Here is a 22410-nt window from a genome sequence, read left to right as displayed (position 1 = left end):
AAATGATCAGTATATGCAAAATGACATATAGACTTAGTTCATTTGCTTCATGTTCCTTATTGGCGACTTCACTAGGCACTGACCTCATGCTTGGCTCTCTGCCCTCACTCACAGGTCAGTGGTAGATAGAGACAGACACATACAAATTAGGATACACATTATAAGGCATGCTGCATTGGGGTGGTAAACTGTATCTATGTGAGTTGAATATTAAAGAATAATTAGGATTCTCAGGGTGAACAAGGAGTGAAAAGTATTCCAGACAGAGGTCATTGCATATAAGGTCCAGAAGAGGTTTGGTTCTGTAGAAACTCGATTGGATTTTGAGAAGGAGGACAGGGGACACCCTCACTAGGTAGACCTAAATCAGATTCTTTCTACAAAGGCATTTCGTGCTCAGAACATGCAGAGAACACACTTTTGCTTTGGGAAAATGTATTGTTAGTATTGTTAGTAGTGAAAATGAAGGAAGTGTTGAGAGTGAGAGATACAAGAGACATTTTGAGAGTAGAAGAGACTAGACTGTGATGGACTGGATATGAGGAAACAGTAGTGGAGGGTTATGCCTGGATATCTGGTGTGGGCATTAGAAGATGCTAAGGATTTCAGCTGAGATGAGGCATCAGATAAATTGGTGCAAGTTTGGGGTAGGAATATCATGATTTTCTTTGTATTACATATAACATTAGAGATGATGACAAGATATCTAGATGGAGGTGTGAGAGCACTTACTCCATTATATTGTACTTTTTAAATGATACATGTCTTACCTGTGTGCTATGAGCTCAGTAAGGAAGGGGTTCTTTCTTTCTTCATCTTTTAATCCATACTTTCTTTTATATATCTTAGCATGTTGTAAAAGCTCAAAAATACTGTATGATGAATAAATCAGGATGAGATGGGTAAATGAACAAATAGTTAGAACACAAGCAAACAACTATATGAAGTGGGCAAAAGCCCAAGACTTATATAAGGGATTCAGCAGAAATGTCTTTTAGCACAGGAACCTACTATTCCTCCCTAAAATATCTGTTCTTTGGGCCAGGCATGGTGGCTCACGCCTGTAATCCCAGCACTTTGGGAGGCCAAGGCAAACAGATCACCTGAGCTTGGTAGTTTGAGACCAGCCTGACCAACATGAAGAAACCCTGTCTCTACTAAAAATACAAAATTATCCAGGTGTGGTGGTGCGTGCCTGTAATCCCAGCTACTTGGGAGGCTGAGGCAGGAGAATTGCTTGAACTCGGGAGGTGGAGGTTGTGGTTAAGCCGAGATCATGCCATTGCACTCCAGCCTGGGCTACAAGATCAAAACTCGGACTCAAAAAAAAAAAAAAAAGAAATCTGTTCTTTGGAAGATGTACACACTTCACAAAGAAGTCTTTTACTGGCTCCAACAAAAGCATGACATTACGGCCTTCGTTTTTCAATTTTATGCATACCAAAGTAATTTTAGAGACTATACCCTCATTGAAAATACATTTTATTCTGATAATAGTTAATTCTATTGTTTCAAATTTTACCCAGCTATCCATTTCAGGTTTTTTTCACAGATTGCTTACTTAAATGTTTTCCTTAGCTAAATGTGAATGTAACCATATCCCACGTTAAGTAAATATATTCAGATTTCATAATTGCGTATTGTTTGTTCTCCCAGTACTTTCAATGAGATAAGTAAAGATAAGTACCTACCTTAGGAATATTATAATTTTTTGAGAATATAATTAATACCCATATATAAAAGCAACTTAAATCATCATAGGCACACCATTAATACTTGTTAGTTAAATCAGTATCTAGATCTTAAACTATGCAATAAAAATAACCGTATCCATCTAGTCAAGTAATATTTATTTGTTAATTCTCCTATTCCAGGAGTTGTGCAAGATACTGAGAATACCAAAACCCCTTCTCTTGAGTGTTTTACAGTTTAGTGAAATATCTCTCAACTTCAGTGTGTTTAGGAATCCCATGGGAGTGTCAGTTAAAAATGAGAGTCCTCTGATCTCACCTCCTGAGAGCTCAGTTCCATAAAGCTGGATACCCTCTTAGAATTTAGCATTTACAAGATGTATTTTTTAATTCGGGGACTTTAATAAAGGGGAAGAATTATTTTCTGAAGTAACTCTACAATGCATTTAAACTAGGATGGAATTTGTTAAATCTGGTAACTGCATGGTCTACATTACTGGGGGTCAGAATAAGAAAGCAGAATCTTTTAATGTTTTCTGGAAAAGTGTCATCTTTCTTAAGAAGTAAAAGTTATTATTTCACTGATGCAGGAAGTTATTATGTTTGTAAAAGCAGATTATTGGATTTTGTTGCATAACACGTAAATTACTTCACATGCAAATTACTTAATGTGTAAATGACTTAGTCATCTCTATGATCACTCCTTTTCCATTTAAAAAGTGTAGAAACTGTAAAGCAAATACTCCAAAAATTGATTGTTTTTCATTTCTACTTTCTTAACCATGTAGCACTATGAATTTTCTGCCTTACCTTTGTAATTATTAAAATAAAGGGGCTAATAAACAGTAAAGTCACTTTATAACGCTCTAAAGAAAAACTACCCCGAAATCGTGAAAATCTTTCTGCTTAGATAAGATGCAAGGATAGAAAATGTGACAGTGGTCCAATGAGACTCTCTAGAAGAGAAATTAGACTATTTTATCTGTATATGTGTTAAGATTAATAAATTAAAGGCAGCATTTCCTCTTCAAATTTAAGTATGTTAAACATTAGTCTTGTGAGTGCAAAACCTCATATTCAGAAAAATATTTTTTAAGCATTGAATTTGGTTATTTATCAACTATTCAAAGCAAGTGGCTGCTTCTTGGAATGAAATAATGATGAAATGTAAAGAAGAAAAGTTAGAGAAATGAATATTTTATTTGAACAAACAGTTGACTGCTATGTAGATTAGAACAGAGTAGCATATACCCTCTTGAATCCTGGCATTTAAACGCAGGTAATAGATTAGAATAATCTTTGAATGTTAAAGGTGGAATACTCCTTAGTGGCATTTTATGAGTAACACTAGGAATTAAAGACTTGCCAAGATTATATACCTTGTTAACAGCAAATCCTTAGACGCTTTAGAGTACCTCTGTCTACAGTTAGCTCAAAATAAATTAGAGAGAAGAAAATTATCTAGTAAACTAGTGATTCTTGATAATTCAGGAAAACTATGCTATCTACTTAGATTCAAAGTGCAAGAAAATTCACAGTGTTCCCTTTACTTTGTAGTTTGCCATTTTCATCATCACTGTCTCAGATTAACCTCTTAATTGATTTTCTTTTGAATTTAATGATTAGGGTTGTTAGTAAATAACTGGAAAATACTGCTTTTTTTTTTTTTTTTGCAGCTGGATGAAGAAGCCCCGATGCGGTGTACCTGACCAGACAAGAGGTAGCTCCAAATTTCATATTCGTCGAAAGCGATATGCATTGACAGGACAGAAATGGCAGCACAAGCACATCACTTACAGGTATAAGAACTCACGATTAATCTCCCCTTTTCCCCATATTTCATTACTATTTGTTTTGACACATAGTTTAGTATCTTCTGCACGTTGACTACATGTTAATATACAGGGATATAATGTTAATGTAAGAGACTTAAAATTGCTATTGAGAGGAGAGTAAATTGTTCATTAGACACCCTGTAGACACTCTGAGACACTTGGGCTTTTTTGTAAACTGTTCCAGCTTCGTGAATAAATGTCAGTATTATAAGGAACTTTAAGATGAATGTTCTAACATATTACATTCTTTGACAAATATTTATAATCTCTAAAATAAATAATAAAATATATAAATAACTGCTATTTAAACAATGTTGTTGAATTCATTAATCAGTGTTTAATATCAGTCTAACCATTTTGATTTTTATCTTTTTCTTAATTATGCAAGTGGTTTTGTCTTCAGTAACAGAAAGTATTTTCCAACCTAGAGTGACAATTGTTATTAATGGATTTTCACATTTATTCATTTTGTAATTGAACAACTGCTTATTGAGTCCCAGTATGAACAAAGAACAATGCTAAGGCCTGGAGATGTAGCAACAAATAAAACATGAGGACCCTGTTTGTCCTCATGGAATTTACAGTCACAAAAAGTTGAATAGTCATATAAATACAATGCTTGTTATAAAAATAAAGGACAGGATGCAAGAGAAATGTAAACCAGGGTCATCCAACCCATTCTAGAAAACCAGATGAGATCGCCCTAAAGAAATAGCTTTTTAACTAAGACCCATAGGAAGAGAAAGAACTTGTTAAACCAATGGACAGGAGAAGAGGAAAGATACTTTGGTGAGAGGGTAGAGTGTCAGGAATCATCTCTGTCAGATTATGTGAATAGAAATGATAATTTCATAATTCTTATTCTTCCTGTAAATAACCCTTTGTGTATGATTAAAGATCAAATGAAAGCCTCAATATATTGGTTTTCTACTTATATAACTGGAACATGTCACTTGAACTTATTTTGGTTATTTTGACAACACTTTTTTTTTTCTTTTTCTGGAACAGAGTCTCACTCCATCACCCAGGTTGGAGTGCAGTGGCACGATCTCAGCTCACTGCAACTTCCACTTCCCAGAATCAAGCAATTCTCCTGCCTCAGCCTCCCAAGTAGCTGGGATTACAGGCGTGCACCACCATACCCAGCTAACTTTCGTATTTTTTGTAGACACAGGATTTCCCCATGTTAGCCAGGCTGGTCTTGAAGTCCTGACCTCAAGTGATCTGCCCTCTTCAGCCTCCCAAAGTGCTGGGATTACAGGCGTGACCTACCATGCCTGGCCTGGGAACACTTTTCTGTCTTCTTTTATATTTTTATGCTGTCTTCTCACACAGCATGCTCCTAGATTATTGTCTTATGCTACTTAATTTAATTATTTCTGCAGATAAGAAAAATCAAAGATGAAGCAGCTTTAGGCCAAGCCCATGAAGTTGGTATTCACCATCATTTAAATTTGCTCACAAGATATTTTTACTTCACATATTTGTTATATCATCTCTACAATCTATATTTCCAAAACAGAGTTAAGAAAGTATTATACCAATAAGTTCATATGGAATATACAGTTATTTTCCCAATAACTGTAATATTTATGTCTCTTTGGTGACCCTTTTTCTGTAAGTGAAATTAGTGGTGACAGTGCTTTCTGAGAGGAAAACGTGGATTCTTTTTTCTTTCTTTTCTTTTTTTTTTTTTTTTTTTTTTTTGAGACAGGGCCTCACTCTGTCGCTCAGGCCCGAGTGCAGTGGTGCGATCTTGGCTCACTACAAACTCTGCCTCCCAGGCTCAAGGGATCCTCCTGCCTTAGCCCGCTGAGTAGCTGGGATTATAGGTGTGCACGACCATGCCTAGCTAACTTTTGCTTTTTTTTTTTTTTTCCAGAGAGAGGGTTTTACCATGTTGCCCAGGCTGGTCTTGAACTCCTGGGCTCAAGTGATCCTCCTGCCTTGGCTTTCCAAAGCACGGAAATTACAGGAGTGAGCCACCACACCCAGCCCATGGATATACCTTGAAAAGCATTTGTAGATTTTGATGAAGAATGATAGATTATTTTTCTGGTCACATGGCAGAATAGAAAGCCTAAAATATACTGCCGATTAGGGCAAAACTTGGATGAGATATGTTAGATTTTTAAAACTAAAATATATCTTAAAAGCATTGTTGAGCTGAAACAAAAGGAAGAAACCTAAAAACCAAAAGTAGAGGAAAATTAGGAAATTTAGGAGGCATGTGAGCATGTAGGTCAAGTAGAGAGATGTTGAACTTCTGTCTTAGCAGTAATATAGAGTATTAAATAATAAACTGCATACTATTACCTTAATAGATACAGAAAAGTGGCCAAGGAAATTTACCATCCATTTTTGGTAAGTAGGAATCAAAGCAAAGAAGTACATTTTGGGCCGGGCGCGGTGGCTCACGTCTGTAATCCCAGCTCTTTGGGAGGCCGAGATCACTTGAGCTCGGGAGTTTGAGACCAGCCTGGCCAACATGGAGGAACCCTGTCTCTACTAAAATAAAAAAAATAAATAAATACTAAATAAATAAATAAAAATTAGCTCAGAGTGGTGGCGCATGACTGTAATCCCAGCTACTCGAGAGGCTGAGGCAGGAGAATAACTTGAACCCAGGAGGTGGAGGTTGCAGTGAGCCGAGATCGCGCTATTGCACTCTAGCCTGGGCGACAAGAGTGAAACTCCATCTTGAAAAAAACAAAAAAAGGACATTTTGTTAAACAGAAAAATGGCATCTATGAAAATAAATACTACACTTTTGTTATGTAGTTCACATATAAAAGGCTGGTAAAATCTTTAAGAAGCAACAACAGTATCTGCTACCTCTCCTCTATTCAGCAACATTGTACAACTACTAATAGAGGTAAAGAAAGAAAAGGAAGTAAAAGATATAAGATTTGAAAAGAAACAAACTATTATTAGTCTCAGATTATATAAATTTCTATATAGTAGACCCAGAAGAAATTCTGATGATTGTTTAGAAATAATTAACAAATATAGTCAGCCTAAAAATAGATTTTATTTTCAGAACAATTTTGTATTTACAGAAAAATTGAGCAGATAGTACAGGGAGTTCACAGAGTTACTGCGTACCCTCTCCTCTATCCCTTATATACTCCACCAATACAAATGATTTCTCCTATTACTAACATCTTGCATTAGCATAGTAGATTAGTTAAAATTGATGAGCCAGTACTAGTATATTATTACTACTTAAGTTGATAGTTTACACTATGTTGTACGGTTCTACAGGTTTTGACAAATGTATAATGTCATTTATCTACCAATACAACATCATACAGAATAGTTTTCCTTCCCTAAAAATTCAGTGTTTCACCTATTTATCCCTTCTCTCCTCTTCCAAAAGCCCTGGCCAGCACTGGATTTTTTTTTAATGTCTCCATCGTTTTGCCTTTTCTAGACTGTCATATAGTTGGAATTATAGAGAATGTAGCTTTTTTTCAGACTGGCTTCTTTCACTTGGCAATAGACTCGTAAGGTTCCTTAACATTTTTCATGACTTGATAGCTCATTTTTTATTGCTGAACAATAATCCATTGTATAAATGTGCCATTGTATATTTATTCATTCACCTGTTAAAGCCATCTTGGTTGATTCCAGTTTGGGGAAATTATGAATAAGGCCAGTATACACATTTGTGTGTAGGTTTTTGTGTAGGCATAAATTTTTAACTCATTTGGATAAATATCAAGGAGTGTCATTGCTGATCATATGATAAGACTACGGTTAGCTTTGTAAGAAACTGTCAAACTGTCTTCTGACATGGTTATCCCATTTTGCATTATTACCAGCAGTAAATGAGAGATACTGTAGACCTACAAGCCCCACCCCCAGCATATGGTGTTGTCAGTGTATTCAGTTGTAGTTACTCTAATAAGGGTTAGTGATATTTTTTCAGATAAAATAATTGAGATAAAACAATTATTAAAAATCAATTATGTTTATTAAGATAAGCAATTTTATTGATATAGATTGTTTTAATTTGCAATTCCCTGATGACATAAGATGCAACTTTTCATATGCTTATTTACCTACCATCTCTGTATCTTCTTTGGCAAGGTGTCTGTTGAGATCTATCAATTTTTAATTGACTTGCTTGTTTTAAGATTTTCTGTATATTGTGTATATTAGTCTTTCATCAGTTCTGTTTCCAAATACTTTCTTCATATCTGTGGCTTGTCTTTTTATTCTCTTTAAAATGTCTTTTTCAGAGCAGAAGTGTAATTTTAATAATGTCCAACTTAGCATTTTCTTTCTTTCTCGTATTGTGCTTTTGGTGTTGTATGTTAAAAATCATCATTAAACCCAAAGTCCCTAGATTTTCTCCTGTGTTATATTCTAGATGTTTAGTAGTTTTATGTTTTGCATTTGGGTCTCTGATTTCTTTTGAATAAATGTATGAGAGATGTATAAAGTCTGTGTCTAGATTCATTTCTTTTACTTGTGAATTTCCAGTTGTTCTAACACCATTTGTTGAAAAGATCATTCTTTCTCCATTGTATTGCCTTTGCTCAGTTGACTCTGTTTGTGGTAGTCAATTTCTGGGCACTTTCCTTTGTTCCTTTGATATATGTATTTGTTATTAATCCAATATCACCCTATGTTGATTACTCTGACTTTATAGTAAGTCTTACTATTAGGTAGTTTCTGTTGTCTGATTGTGTTTATTTTCTTAAGTATTCTGCTGGGTATTTGGAGTCTCTTGCCTTTCAGTATAAACATAAGAGTTTGTTGATTCACACAAAATAACTTGCCATGAGTTTTGCATGCATCGTATCTATAGTTCATCTTGGAAATAACATATAAATATTATATATTAAATATATAAAATATAGTTCATCTAGGAAATGGATATCTTCCTATTTATTGAGATCTTTGAATTCTTTCATCAAAATTTTATACTTTTCCTCATATGCGTATTTTGATAGATTTATTTCTAAGTATTTTACTTTTCTGGTGATAATTTAAATGGTATTATGTTTTTCATATCAAATTTAAGTTGTTTATTGTTAGCATATAGAAAAGCAATTGACTTTTATATATTAACCTTGTATCCTGCAACTTTACTATAATTGCTTATTAGTCTAGGAGATTTTTTGTTGTTACTGGTACTTTTCAAATAGAGGATATATCATCTGTAAACAAAGACAGTTGTATGTATTTTTTTCTTCCTAATCTGTCTCTTCTCGTTTCTTTTTATTGTTGCATTACATTAACTAATGTTTCCAGGATGGTGTTGAATAGGAGTGGTAAGAACGGAACTCACTGGCTTTTCTGATCTTAGGAGAAATATGAATAGTTCTTCAACATCAAGTGTGTTTTAAACGGTAGATTCTTTACTAGATGTTGTTCGTCAAATAGAAGAAGTCTCCCTCTATTCTTAGTTTGCTAAAAGTTTATATTGTGAATGGGTGTTGGATTTTGACAAATGCTTTTCCTGCCTCTGCTGATATCATAATATGAATTTTCTTCTTTTGCCTTTTGATGTGAAATATTACATTAATAGATTTTCAAATCTTGAATCAGCCTTGCATATCTGGGATAATTCACAATTTGACATTATGTACAGTTCTTCGTATAGATTATTCTATTTGATTTGCTGACTTTTTTGAGGATTTTTACATCTGTGTTCATGAATGTTACTGATCCATAGTTTTTTTTGTATCTTTATCTGGTATTGATATCAAATAGAGGGATATTGGAAGTCTCCAATTATAATAGTGCTTCATGCATTTTTTTTGCAGTTCTATCAATTTTAGTAACATATATTTTCTTGCTATGTTGTTAGGCACTTGCACATTAAGTACTGTAATATCTTCTTGGAAAATTGAGACCTTTATCATTATGTAATGACTCTTTATCCCTAATAATTTTCTTTTCTATGAAATCTGCTATATCTTAAATTAATATGGCTTAGTTTTTTTAATGTGCATAAAGATAATATATCTTTCTCCATACCTTCACTTTTAATTTATCTGTGTCCTCATGTTTGAGGCAGGTTTCTTGCAGGAAACATATAGCGGGACGTGCTTTCTGTTTTTGTTTCATTTTGTTGTTTTTTTTACTCAGTGCTGTTTTTATTGGCATATTTAGTATTAACTATTTTTTTTTTTTTTTGAGACAGAGTTTCACTCTTGTTGCCCAGGCTGGAGTGAAATGGCGCATTCTCAGCTCGCTGCAACCCCTGCCTCCCAGCTTCAAGCGATTCTCCTGCCTCAGCCTCCCGAGTAGCTGGGATTACAGGCATGTGCCACCATGCCAGGCTAATTTTGTATTTTTAGTAGAGATGGGATTTCTCCATGTTGGTCAGACTGGTCTCAAACTCCCAACCTCAGGTGATCTGCCTGCCTCGGTCTCCCAAAGTGCTGGGATTGCAGGTGTGAGCCACCGCGCCCACCTAGTATTCACATTTAAAGTGACTATTGATGCAGTTGTGTTAATACCTACAACATTTGTAACTATTTGCTGTTGTTATTGGTTTTTTGTGTTTGTTTTTTCTTCCCCTCTTTCAGTGCCTTCTCTGGTTTTAGTTGACCATTTTATATGTTTTCATTTTCTCTTAGCCTGTCAATTGTCCTCCTTTTTACTGTTATTTTTAAGTGGTGACCTTGGGGCTTGCAATATACATGTGCGAGTAATCTAAGTCTACTTTCACATAACATTATACTACGTCACAGGTATTACAGATATCTCATAACAGAGTTTCTAATTTAATTCTTCTGTCCCTTAGAATATTCTCATTATTCATTTTATTTATCCATGAGCAATAATAACCCAATACATTATTTCTGTTATTATTTTGAAAAGTTATTGTTAGATCAATTAAAACTAGAATAATAAAATACTTTATTTTACTTTCATTTATTCCTTCCCTAATGATCTTTCTTTTTTAAAGAGATATGCATTTTTGATGAACATCGTTTTTCTTCTTTCTGAATAACTTCTCTTACTGTTTTTTTGCAAGGCAATTCTGTAGACAACAAGTGTTTTTAGTTTTTATTTGTCTAAGAAAGTCACTTTTCCACCTCACTTTTAAATGATGGTTTCACTGGATACAGATTTCAAGGCTGGTGGTTTTATTATTTAAGCACTGAATAATTCAAGCCCCTTTCTTTTTGCTTGCATGGTTCTTGAAGAGAGGTTTAATAGAATTGGTATCTTTGTTCATCTACAGATAAGGTATTTTACCCCCTTCTGGATTTTTTCCAGAGTTTTCTTTTTGTCTTTTGTTTTCTGCTTTGAGTATGATATGCTTAGGTATAGTTTTTTAAATATTTATTCTGTTTCATGTTCTCAGAGTTTCCCAGATCTATGATTTGGTTTCTGCTATTAATTTTGGTACATCCTCAACCATTATTATTTATATTTCTTTCTCTCTTCTCCTAATATTTTTATTGTGTGTGTTTTCTCTCTAGTTCTTGGATATTCCGTTCTCTTTTTCATTCTCTTTTTTTCTGCTTCAATGCATTTACTAAAAACCCACAGCTAATATTACACTCTGTGAGATAGAGATTAGATACAATATATTGTCCTATCCCAGCTCTCTCTTTAATTCAAAGTGAAATATCCAATAACACCCAGAAATACTGAAAAAAGGAAAGGGCAACATATAAAAATAATAATTTACATGAGGTTATACTGCATAATAAACTTTACATGCTTACAAATTGGCACGAACTCTTTATTAGGTAAAAATATAAAATAAACTTATTACATTAAAAAAAGAGAAAATTTTCTCACAAGAATAAAAGCTGGAATATATGAAATAGGTGAGGATATGCAGAACTTGCCACATAAGGTGAGTAAGAAAAATCTTAACAATAAACAGACACAATTTCAGTGACCTATTAATCACATAAGAATTAAACAACTATATAACAATTAAATCTATCTATTTGACATTCATTTCAATTCTTTTTTCAATTTGGGATGTTTCCATTGACATATCTTACAGCATATTTCCTTTGCCATGTTTAATCTAATATCAGCTCATTAAAGGCATTCTTAATTTGTTTGGATTCTTCTCTAGAGCTGCCATCTTTCTGGTTATATTATCCATGTGTTTTCTTTATATTGTCTACTTTTTTCATTAGAACCCTTAGCCTATTGATCAGTTATTATGAATTCTCATTCTGAAACTTCCAAAATGTTGGCCATATCTGAGTCTGGTTCTGTTGCTTGCTTTATCTCTTCAGCCTCTGTTTTCTCTTCCCTTTTGCAAAGCAAGCAACAGAATTGTTTGTAATTTTTTGTTGAAAGTGGGAAGGTATTGAGTAATAGGAAATGAGGTAATAAGCCTTTGATGTGAGCTTTTATGTTCATCTAGTTAGGGGTTAGGTTGTATTTAATGTTGGCTGTAGCTGAATTTCTTCTAGAGTTTTTTTTTTTCTTTGTCTCTTCCTGTCTTTAAATATCTCTAGAAATTCCTCCTTAAATACATACTGTGTCTTTAAACTATCTCATTTGTAATCCACTGTTAATATAGTGGAGCCCTGTTGGTTTGGTGTAAGATATTGTACAGAGAAAGCATCTGCAATCCTGTGATTAAGTCCTTTTTAGTGGGTCTGAGTATCTGAGCTGTGACCTTCTGACAAGTCTATTAGGCTTTTTGTTTTTCTTCGTTTATGTAATATAGGAAGGCAAAAGGAGGTTGAGCTATCTAATTATCTTTAAGCTAGATCAGATAATGCTTTGATAAAATAGTTTTCTTTTAACACTGGCCTTTATTATGGAGAATAGAATACTTTTGGCATTATTTCAAAATTGTTCCTTTTTTTCTTCCCCATGCTGGAAGCAGGAGAGGATCTTTCTCAGATCTTCACTGTAAGAACTTGATGAGGGTCCTGGGGGTAAAACATGTAACGTGTAGAGCTGTCTCCCGGCCCTCCACCCCTAAGGCTGGGACTTTGAGGGTTTTTCCTTCTCTTGGCTTGAGAGGCTTTTGCTCTTGATAAACCGTGAGTCTCTGTATTTGCCCCTCTCTCCACTTTTGGGGCAGAATTTTGCCCTATGATCTTATTTTTTTGATGGAATGAAGAAGAGTTATTTCAATTTATTCCGTTTTATTTCTTGTGAGGTTTGAAGTGATAACTTCCAAACATTTTATATATCGAAGCAGAGACTGCAAGACCATATCAGTCTTTTTAATAAAAAACCAACATGAAATATATACACACATGTGCCCACATAAAAAGCAGTTCAAGTGTATAACCTTTACAAAGGCACCATTTAAAATAGACACAAAAATATAAGAGCAAAGAATAAATCCGCAAAAGATGTATAAACCTTTTATGGAGAAAATTATGAATTTTTATTGAAGGACATAACAGAAGATGAACAATAAATGAAGAGATATATTTTGCTTTCAGTAGAAAGACTTAATATAATGAAAGTTTGACTTTTCCACAAATTCAATGCAATTCCAACAAAAATCCCAGTAAGATATTTTTTGTATAATTTAACACACTGAATCACTGAGGAACAGTGAAGGCCAAGGAGAACATCAAAATGTTCCCACCCACTAGATATGAAGACTTACTTTAAAACAATACTAATTAAGGCAGTTTTGGGTATTAGCACAAAGATAGATTAATAGGCCAGTAGTACAGACAATAGATCATGGAAACAGATCCTTGTATATATAAAAAATTGATTTATGCCAAAGTAGGCTTTATAGATCAATTGGAAAAGGATTCACTATCTCATCTATAAAATTATTCTGTGATAATTGATTATGTGTATGAGAAACAATGAAAGTGAGTTCATACCTACCCCATACCATACAAAAACAATCAATAAGTAGTAATGGAACTAAAATGTATAATCAACTATAGAGCTGTAAACGTTAGACAGCTCCATATATCGATACACTGTTTTCATTTCAGATACTGTCCTTTTTTGACCTGATTTCCAAACTGTTGGCAGTGTACCCTATTTAGTATCTCTGAATCCTTGTTTACTCATTACACTTTTTCTTTAAATGAAAGAAAGGAAGGAAGAAAGGAAGGGAGGGAGGATTAAGAACTATTATATTCAGAACTGATTATAATTTCACTCATGCTGTGTTACTGTCCTGACAATGGCCTCAGCCAGTTTTAAGCATACAAGTAATTATGTTTGTGTCTATAAACTTTCAGGTCATTGATAAACACAGCATCAGTTAAGAGTCTGTTTTATAGCAGGAAAAACCTGGGTTTGAATGCTCTCTGTGTCACTTGTATCCTGTAAAACCTGCAAGTTACTTAGATCCACTAAATCTTAGTGTCCCAGTGTGCAAAGTGAATATTGTAACAATACTACCTGTATTAGTCCATTTTCATACTGCTATAAAGAAATACCCAAGACTGGGTAATTTATAAAGAAAAAAAACAGTTTAATGGACTCACAGTTCCACATGGCTAGGGAGGCCTCACAATCATGGCAGAAAGCAAAGGAGGAACAAAGGCACAACTTACATGGCAGCAGACAAGAGAGCTTGTGCTCTTTATAAAATAACGATCCTTTATAAAACCAGCTGATCTCGTGAGACATATTCACTATCACAAGAACAGCACAGGAAAACCTGCCCCCGTGATTCAATTACCTCCCACCGAGTCCCTCTCAGGACACATGGGGATTACAGGAACTACAGTTCAAAATGAGATTTGGGTAGGGACACAGCCAAACCCTATCACTACCTCACAAAGCTTAGGGAAAATTAAGTAAGATAATGGAAAAAATAATGAAAGTGCATAATGCTTGAAGTATGGTTAGTATTTAATATATGCCAATTATTATCTTTGCTTCTTTTAATTTACCAGACAAATTGCAGAAATTGGTTGAGAATGCTCTGACAAGACTATGGGAAGTTAGAAATGAGAGCTAAGTATATTGCACTTTAAAGTTAATGTATGTAAGGTGTTAAGAAATTGCCTAGTGTATAGAAAGCACTATACAATCATTTTCTATTCTTGTTTTTCTAACTGTATTTAGAGAAAATAAATTAATAAGTAAAATCTGACAGTTAAGCTCAAAAAATAATTATTCATGAAAAGGATAGCTGAACTGTACCCTGACAATATGCAGACAGGAGTTGGGGTGAGAGTGGTGGAATCTAGGTTTTATTTGATAGCAAACTCATTATAAACCAACAGTATAATGTGACCCAGAAAAAGCTAAAATGACCAGATTACTTTGATTTACAAAGCAGTGATGATGCTAATTTTTCTCTTTGGTTTTTTTGGCCAAGCCTTACCCAATATACACTTTTCTTTTCTGGCCACCACATTTTTGGCTGCTTCCTGGAAAATTAGTGTCCTCCTCTCAAAAAGCAGTCAAGGCCGGGCACAGTGGCTCACACCTGTAATCCTAGCACTTTGGGAGACCAAGGTGGGCATATCACTTGAGGTCAGGAGTTCGAGACCAGCCTGACCAACATGGTGAAACCCCATCTCTACCAAAAATACAAAAATTAGCTGGGCGTGGTGGCGCATGCGTTTTATCCCTGCTACCCAGTAGGCTGAGGCAGGAGAACTGCTTGAAACCCGGAAGGGAGAGGTTGCAGTGAGCTAAGATCGTGCCACTGCACTCCAGCCTAGGCAACAGACTGAGACTCCATCTCAAAAAAAAAAGAAAAAAAAAAAAGGAGTCAAAATTTAAGGGAGCTAGAAAGCAGTCTGCATGTGGAACAACTCAAGATTAAAGCTAAGCATTCTCAGCATCGTGGCAAGTGTATTTAAGCGGGAAATTTCCAGTTATTCTCAAGTTGTTAAAGGCTTTCAGAAAAATCTAATGTTTTAAATGATTGGAAAAATGAAATTATACATCATATGAGTTATCTTCATTTTTGGAAGTATTTAAACCAAAAATATATTCACTTAGGTTAAATTAGAGACTGTGTACGCATTTATGTAATGGTTGGAAAGTTGGTTGTTGAATACATTCATTAATTCCAAACAGGCTTTGGTTAAACTTTTTTTCATGACAATGATAGAAGCTTATTGAGTAACATAACTTTTATCAAATAGATCTGTATTTCCCAATTGTTGAATATTAATAAAATGGACTTAGAGTAAGTTCTTTTTCTCTTAGAAATCTAAATTCCAGAATGTTATTTTGTGTGACAAATGGCCAATGGGACAGATACCTAAATTGCCAGATGAATATGAGTATTTATGATATATTAGTTAATATAATAGTGCTATATTGATTAGTTTTTATTTTTCCAGTATATTAATCCTTTAGCTCCTCTCGTTTTTAAATGAATGACTCCGTTACAACTGAGGACACACTGGAAGTTATTTTACTTTAATAGTGTATACAGAAAAAAGAGGTTACTAAGTAATTTTTTTTAAATGCCTCCACAGAAATATTTTTCATTATTCTCTCTAAACCCAAAGAGTTCACTGAACTTGATGATCCTGTTGAGTTCAAAGAGAACTCAGCTTGTGTATCCAGAGAATACATAACAGACTGAAAAAGCAGAACCCACTTAAACAACACCCAATGTAATGTGTACTTAATTAAGTCTGCCCTGCCTAGAAAGGCCAGCATCTTGGGAAATAGCCAAATATTTAATGTAAGGCAAGCTTTCCTGGAGGGACTCCATATTCACTTTCTATTTTGTCACCATTTCTCATACTTAAGAAAAAAGTTGTGAAACTCCATTAATTATACAAGCATAATATGAATAAAGCAAATTGGTCTATTTTATTTTCTCTGGATAGAATATTACAGCACATTCAGGAATGTTAATAATTTAGCTATATTATGTTTATTTTCTTTTATTCTTAGCAATTGTCTGCTTTCCCTTTTGTAGTTGATTCTATTTAACCGATAATCATTTTACATAAAATATTAGTATGCCTTTCTAAATAACTAATTTTTGTCTATTTAATTGAGTAAAGGAGATTTAGCCCTGTTTATATAAAAATATTTTGACATAATATTATGAGATATTTATAACCTAATTAGATGCCACAGTATTTAGGGGTTTTTTTCCTAATATTAGGGTTCAAACAATACTTTAAAAAGATTTATTACTGTATCAAAAACTTTAAAGAGGGCCGGGACTGGTGGCTCACAACTGCAATCCCAGCACTTTGGGAGGCCATGATGAGTGAATCCCTTGAGCCTAGGAATTCAAGACCATCCTGGGCAACATGGCAAAACCCTGTCTCTACAAAAGGTATAAAAATTAGCCAGGCGTGGTGGTGCACAACTGTAGTCCTAGCTACTCAGGAGGCTGAGGCAGGAAGATTACCTTAAGCCCAGGGAGATAGGGGATGCAGTGAGCTGTGATTGCGCCACTGCACTCCAGCCTGGGTGATAGAATGAGACCCTGTCTTAACCACAACAACAACAAAAACCTTTAAAGAGTTATAACCATTACTAATATGTAGAATTGTTATTAGATGAAATTGTTTTGATCTAATGATAAGACATCAATTTTATTTCCAAATCTGAATACTGTTTCACATTTATTTTTATTATATTATTTTGCTTCTTTTTTCTCAACTCTTTTGTACTTATAAAGACATTGGTTTTGTTATGTAAGATTGTGTAAGACATGGTCATTAAAGATAAAATTTAACAGTTTTTAGATTAAAATTCCAAAATTTACCAAAATGGAAGTTTGAAAGAATCAGTGAAATAATATAATGAAATGCCAGATATACTTCAAAAAATGAAATCTATCATCTGTTAAAATAAGAAGTATACTCAGTTTACTCTTTTCACAAAAAGAAAGGGCCAGTAAAAATATTTTAAAATTAAATTAGCTTCATTAAGTTTTTCAGACTTTTACTCATTTTAAGTCAATGTCTTTTATTCTGCAAATATATTTAATCATTTCTGCATTTTTATTAGAATTGTTAGTAGCAATCTTATTACGTCATGATCACTCTGTGATCTTTGTTAGTTCAGTTATGAGTAAATACAAAATACATCTCTCAATGGCATAGAAGTTTCTAAACTCTTGTTTTTGTTTGCACCTTGTTCAGAACTCTAGCTCTAACTTTGAAGCATACTTGTATATCTTGTATTTATTAATTTTTTTACTACATAAAATGTGTTGTCAGAGGTCATTAAATTACCACTACATTGTATGTGTTATAAAAAGCTAATAATTTTAATCATCTAAATTAGAAATTTTAACTATAATTTTTTCTGAACTTTCATAAAAAAATGAGGGGTTACTATTTTTACATTATTTATACTGCTAATTCAACATTACCAAATCATTGAGAACACAATTAAAAATGCATCATATGGCCAGGCACAGTAGCACACGCCTGTAATCCCAGCACTTTGGAGGCCAAGGCGACCTGAGGTCAGAAATTCGAGACCAGCCTGGCCAACATGGTGAAACCTCGTCTCTACCAAAAATAAAAAAATTCACTGGCTGTACTGGTGGGCGCCTGTAATCTCAGCTACTCGGGAGGCTGAGGCAGGATGGTTGCTTGAACCCAGGAGGTGGAAGTTTCAGTGAGACGCGATGGTGCCACTGCACTCCAGCCTAGGTGACAGAATGAGACTCCGTCTCAAAAAAAAAAATGCATCATATCATTGAAATTCATCATATATATTTAAATAAGAGCAATAAATATTTTTTCTTCCTAAAGTAATGTTGTTGAATTTTCCATCTTTATTTAATTCAAGTAAGACCACTGAGTACTTATTTCCATTTTGAACAGTCCTTTTAACTTTACATAGTAAAACCTATTAAAAATGAAATAATATCTATAATTATGTTTTTTCCTATTTTTTAATTTAGAATTTTATATTTTATTTAACCAGCTATCTTTATTCTTCCATAATATCCAAAATCCACAATGAAGTGGGCCTCCAGAAGATAAATAAAGCAGTGTCAGTTTCTAACTATTTATTCTGATTTATTATTGAAAATACACCTTCCTTTCAGCTCACGTTTTTCAACCTTACTGATCCTTTTTATCTCCACCCTTCATATGTGAAACTGGGCACTGACTTCCCAGATTCAACCTGGGCCCAGTGTCATCAGCATCCATAACCTTTTACTCTCCTTTTTGTAATCTTTCATTTTATGTTCAGGGGTACATGTGCAGGTTTGTTATGGAGGTAAACTCGTGTCATGAGGGTTTGGTGTACAGGTATCTTGTATTTACTAATGGCAATCATATATAATGTAGTTAAGCATATCTGGAAGCTAATCAGTACATAGGTTTGAAAAACACCGCGATGTGTTCTCAAATCCGAATAGTACTCCACATTCATTATTTTTATTATATTATTTGGCTTCATTTTTCTCAAAACTATTATGTACTTAGAAACAAATCATACTACCATGATTTCATTTCTCTATTATAAGATTATTCTTTATTTGAAATCAAAATCAGTTTCTCCATTACATATCAAATCCATCACCAATCCCCATGAACAATTCTCTCAGAACACATACTGAAACTAATTCTTCATATCTCCATGGCTATCACACAAGTCCTAGTCTCTATCTTCTCTTATGTGAACTTCTGAAATGTTTTATTACTCCTATTTTTGTCCCATCATCCATTTTTCCATCAGGCACAGTGATTGTCATTGCTCCAACTCACTGAGCAGTCTGGTTCTTTGAACTGGCCATGTTTGTTTGGCCTTCTCACCATTCCCTCTGGCTGGAAACTCAGTGCTAGGCATCTTTGGCTCCTTCTGCCATTGAACTCCTGTTTATCTTCTCCTCACCCCCTCACCATCTGAAATTATCTTTTTGTTCTGTTTATTATTTATCTCATAACTAGAATATGTAAGCACTGTGGGAGCAGAGTCTTGCCCACAGCTGTATCACTGGCACCTGGAACAGTGCCAATTATGTAGTAAGTTCTTTCAATGATGTGTCATAGGAATATCAGCCTGCTAATAAGGGACTTCTGAAATCCCATAGGGTGCATAGAAAATAAAAGACTATTAGGAAAATTAATTTAGACAAAATTCAGTGTTACATTACCTCTCATGCTTCTTTAGCCATTAGACAGGAAATTTAGAGACTAGCAAGGTAGACAAATGTCTGTGCTATCTCAGTGTAGATGTTTATTCTTCCTCAAAGTATAGTTTATAGCACCATGCTGAATATCACATAAAGTTAAAACAAACTAACAAAACAATAGCAACAAAATATTGCATAGCCTTCTCCCTGAGCAGGCATGAATTCTTTTGCTCTGTCCATCCTTTGGCTGAGGTCAAAAAATAAATGCTGTCTTCCTCAGCTCTTACTTTTTTCCTCATAGCCTATGTCTAATCCATTGGTATATCTTGGGAGACATAGTCTCAAAATATATCCAAAATACAACCACTTCTCAAAATCTCTACTGGTACCAACCTGGTCCAAAGTACCATCTCTCACCTGGATTTTTGCAATAGTTTCTGATGTGTCTCCCTGCCTCAAATCTTGCCCCACATCAGTATATTTTCAACATAATGTCTCAAGACATTTATTAAATCATAAGTCAAATGCCATGTCTCTGTTCATGATGCTCTAGTTTTTCCCTTCTCAGAGCAAAAGCCAAACTCTATTTAGAGTGGCCTTCAGGGACCTACCTTATTTGGTCTCCTTCTAACTTTCTGATCTCATATCCTGACACTTGCTCTCTCTCTGTGACCAAACTACACCAGCTGCCTTGCTGTTCTTTGAACCTGCCAAGAATATCACTTCAATGCCTTTCACTTGCCATTTCTTCTTCCTTGCCTGCACTCTGTTTCCACTTGGTTTGTTATCTTATTTCCTTTATGTAGTGAATAATATTTACCACCAAGTAATCAATGTAAATATAATCTAGATATCTATTAGAAAATAGTGAAAAATTTATCTTAGATGTGCGGTCTAACATAGAATTTAAGGGAAAAGAGTTTTAGCCCAAATGTTTGGATTGAAAACCCAGCTTTGCCACTTAGAGGCTTTTCTCTAAATTCTTATAAATCCCCACTGTGCTTTCGGTAAAATAGGTATAAATACCCATCTCATTGAGTTACTCAGGAGGTTAAATAAGATAATGTGAAGTGCTCATCTAGCTCATAGTAAATGCTCAATTAATACTATTATTAGTTTATATAATTCCTGCCCAATGTTTATAATTGTATTGACATAGAATCAGGTTAAAAATATGATATGGATATTATTTTTTTCCACTGGAAAGTTAATCCTACAAGTTTTCCCATGCTGATAAAAAGTCTTAAAAGGGCAAAATAATTTTGAATCCTATTTATACAATGACATGCATTAGAGATGCCATAATTTAACCATCACTTCATCATTTTAAATTGTTTCAGTTTCGGTTCTCTTTTATGATTGCGTTTCAATATATATATTCACCTGAATATGGTATCCTCTTTTTTGTAATTAAATATTTTATTTATCAGCTGGGCATGGTGATTACTTCCTAAATCCCATCTCCTTGAAAGGCAAAGGCGGGAGGATTGCTTGAGTGCAAGAGTTCAAGGCCAGTCAGGGCAACACAATCAGATCCATCTCTAAAAAAGAAAAAAAAATCAAAAATATTTCATTAGTGTAAGTTCATAGATGTGACATTATTGGTTGAAAGGATCTGAAACTTATTTATGACTCCTATGAAATGTACCCATTTTTTTCACATGCACGCTTTGAATTTATAGTGCTATAATATAAAAAAAACACAAATACTAGTTCCATTTTTGTTGTTTAGAAAAAAAACTGAGAAAAAAAAATAAACATCTGATTTAGTGCCAAATGAATCAAGTACAATATTTATAGTGATTTAATCTGTTTGTTATTAGCATCAGGACAAACTGAAGTACATAATATCCAGGTTACTTCTTTAAATTCATGTAATTGTGAAATCTTTGTATTAAATAGCTGTTTACTCACAATACATTTTTAACTAGAATGAATTAATAAGAAACAATAGGACATCAGAAGTTGTAGTTATTTGATCATTTCTTTAAAGATTAAGAAATAACTATATATCTGCTGAATTCATATTTACAGATCAAGAAGAGCATAAAGACATTGTTTGAAATTGATGTGTGCAAATACAATGGTGTGCCTCTGAAAATTGTAACTAGAAAAAATTGAAATTTTTATTTCAGCTCGAAATTGTTGTGCCTCTTTGATCATTTGGCAAATCTGCCTTTCTCTTTCTTATCTAGAAGGTAAAGTAACTGGTTGATCCAATTACCCTACTGTTAACCATTCTACAGAGATGTTCTCATTTAAAACTTTGGTACATGAATACTATCCTGAAGAAAATTAAATGATTGCAATGTAGTGAAATCTAACAATAGAGACAAGAGGAATCAATACATGTTATTCCTATTTAATATGACTATTTTCTCTAATATTTTACTTAACTGAATCGATCAAAACCTGTACTAAGTTAGCTTATACATAACAATACTGATGATTATATTTTCTAACTTTCAGTATAAAGAACGTAACTCCAAAAGTAGGAGACCCTAAGACTCGTAAAGCTATTCGTCGTGCCTTTGATGTGTGGCAGAATGTAACTCCTCTGACATTTGAAGAAGTTCCCTACAGTGAATTAGAAAATGGCAAACGTGATGTGGATATAACCATTATTTTTGCATCTGGTTTCCATGGGGACAGTTCTCCCTTTGATGGAGAGGGAGGATTTTTGGCACATGCCTACTTCCCTGGACCAGGAATTGGAGGAGATACCCATTTTGACTCAGATGAGCCATGGACACTAGGAAATCCTAATCATGATGGTAAGTGCATGTTTGTTTGGCAGTGTAAATATTTCTGTTATTATTTCAGAATACCCAAGAGATTTAACAATTTACAAACTTAAGGTATAGATCCTAAATTTACTTTTAAAATTACAAAGCAATATGTAAGCATATTTTATAGC

At 34.0% G+C, this 22410-nt stretch overlaps 1 protein-coding gene across 2 annotated transcripts in view; it reads left to right on the top strand.

The window, feature by feature from the left end:
- The window catches only part of MMP16 (matrix metallopeptidase 16), a 286190-nt gene that overhangs the window by 137338 nt on the left and 126442 nt on the right, over nucleotides 1-22410 (top strand). For both annotated transcript variants that reach the window (XM_024251330.3, XM_054518653.2), the window contains exons 3-4: nucleotides 3368-3490; nucleotides 21963-22267. In XM_024251330.3, coding sequence (XP_024107098.2) covers nucleotides 3368-3490; nucleotides 21963-22267 — 428 coding nt within the window. The remainder of the gene's footprint in view (nucleotides 1-3367; nucleotides 3491-21962; nucleotides 22268-22410) is intronic.

The sequence above is a fragment of the Pongo abelii genome, chromosome 7 (assembly GCF_028885655.2).
Source record: "Pongo abelii isolate AG06213 chromosome 7, NHGRI_mPonAbe1-v2.0_pri, whole genome shotgun sequence".
In the NCBI taxonomy this organism is placed as follows: Eukaryota; Metazoa; Chordata; class Mammalia; order Primates; family Hominidae; genus Pongo; species Pongo abelii.
The sequence above is the reverse complement of the archived record's forward strand: the minus strand, read 5'-3'. Positions and strand labels throughout refer to the sequence as shown.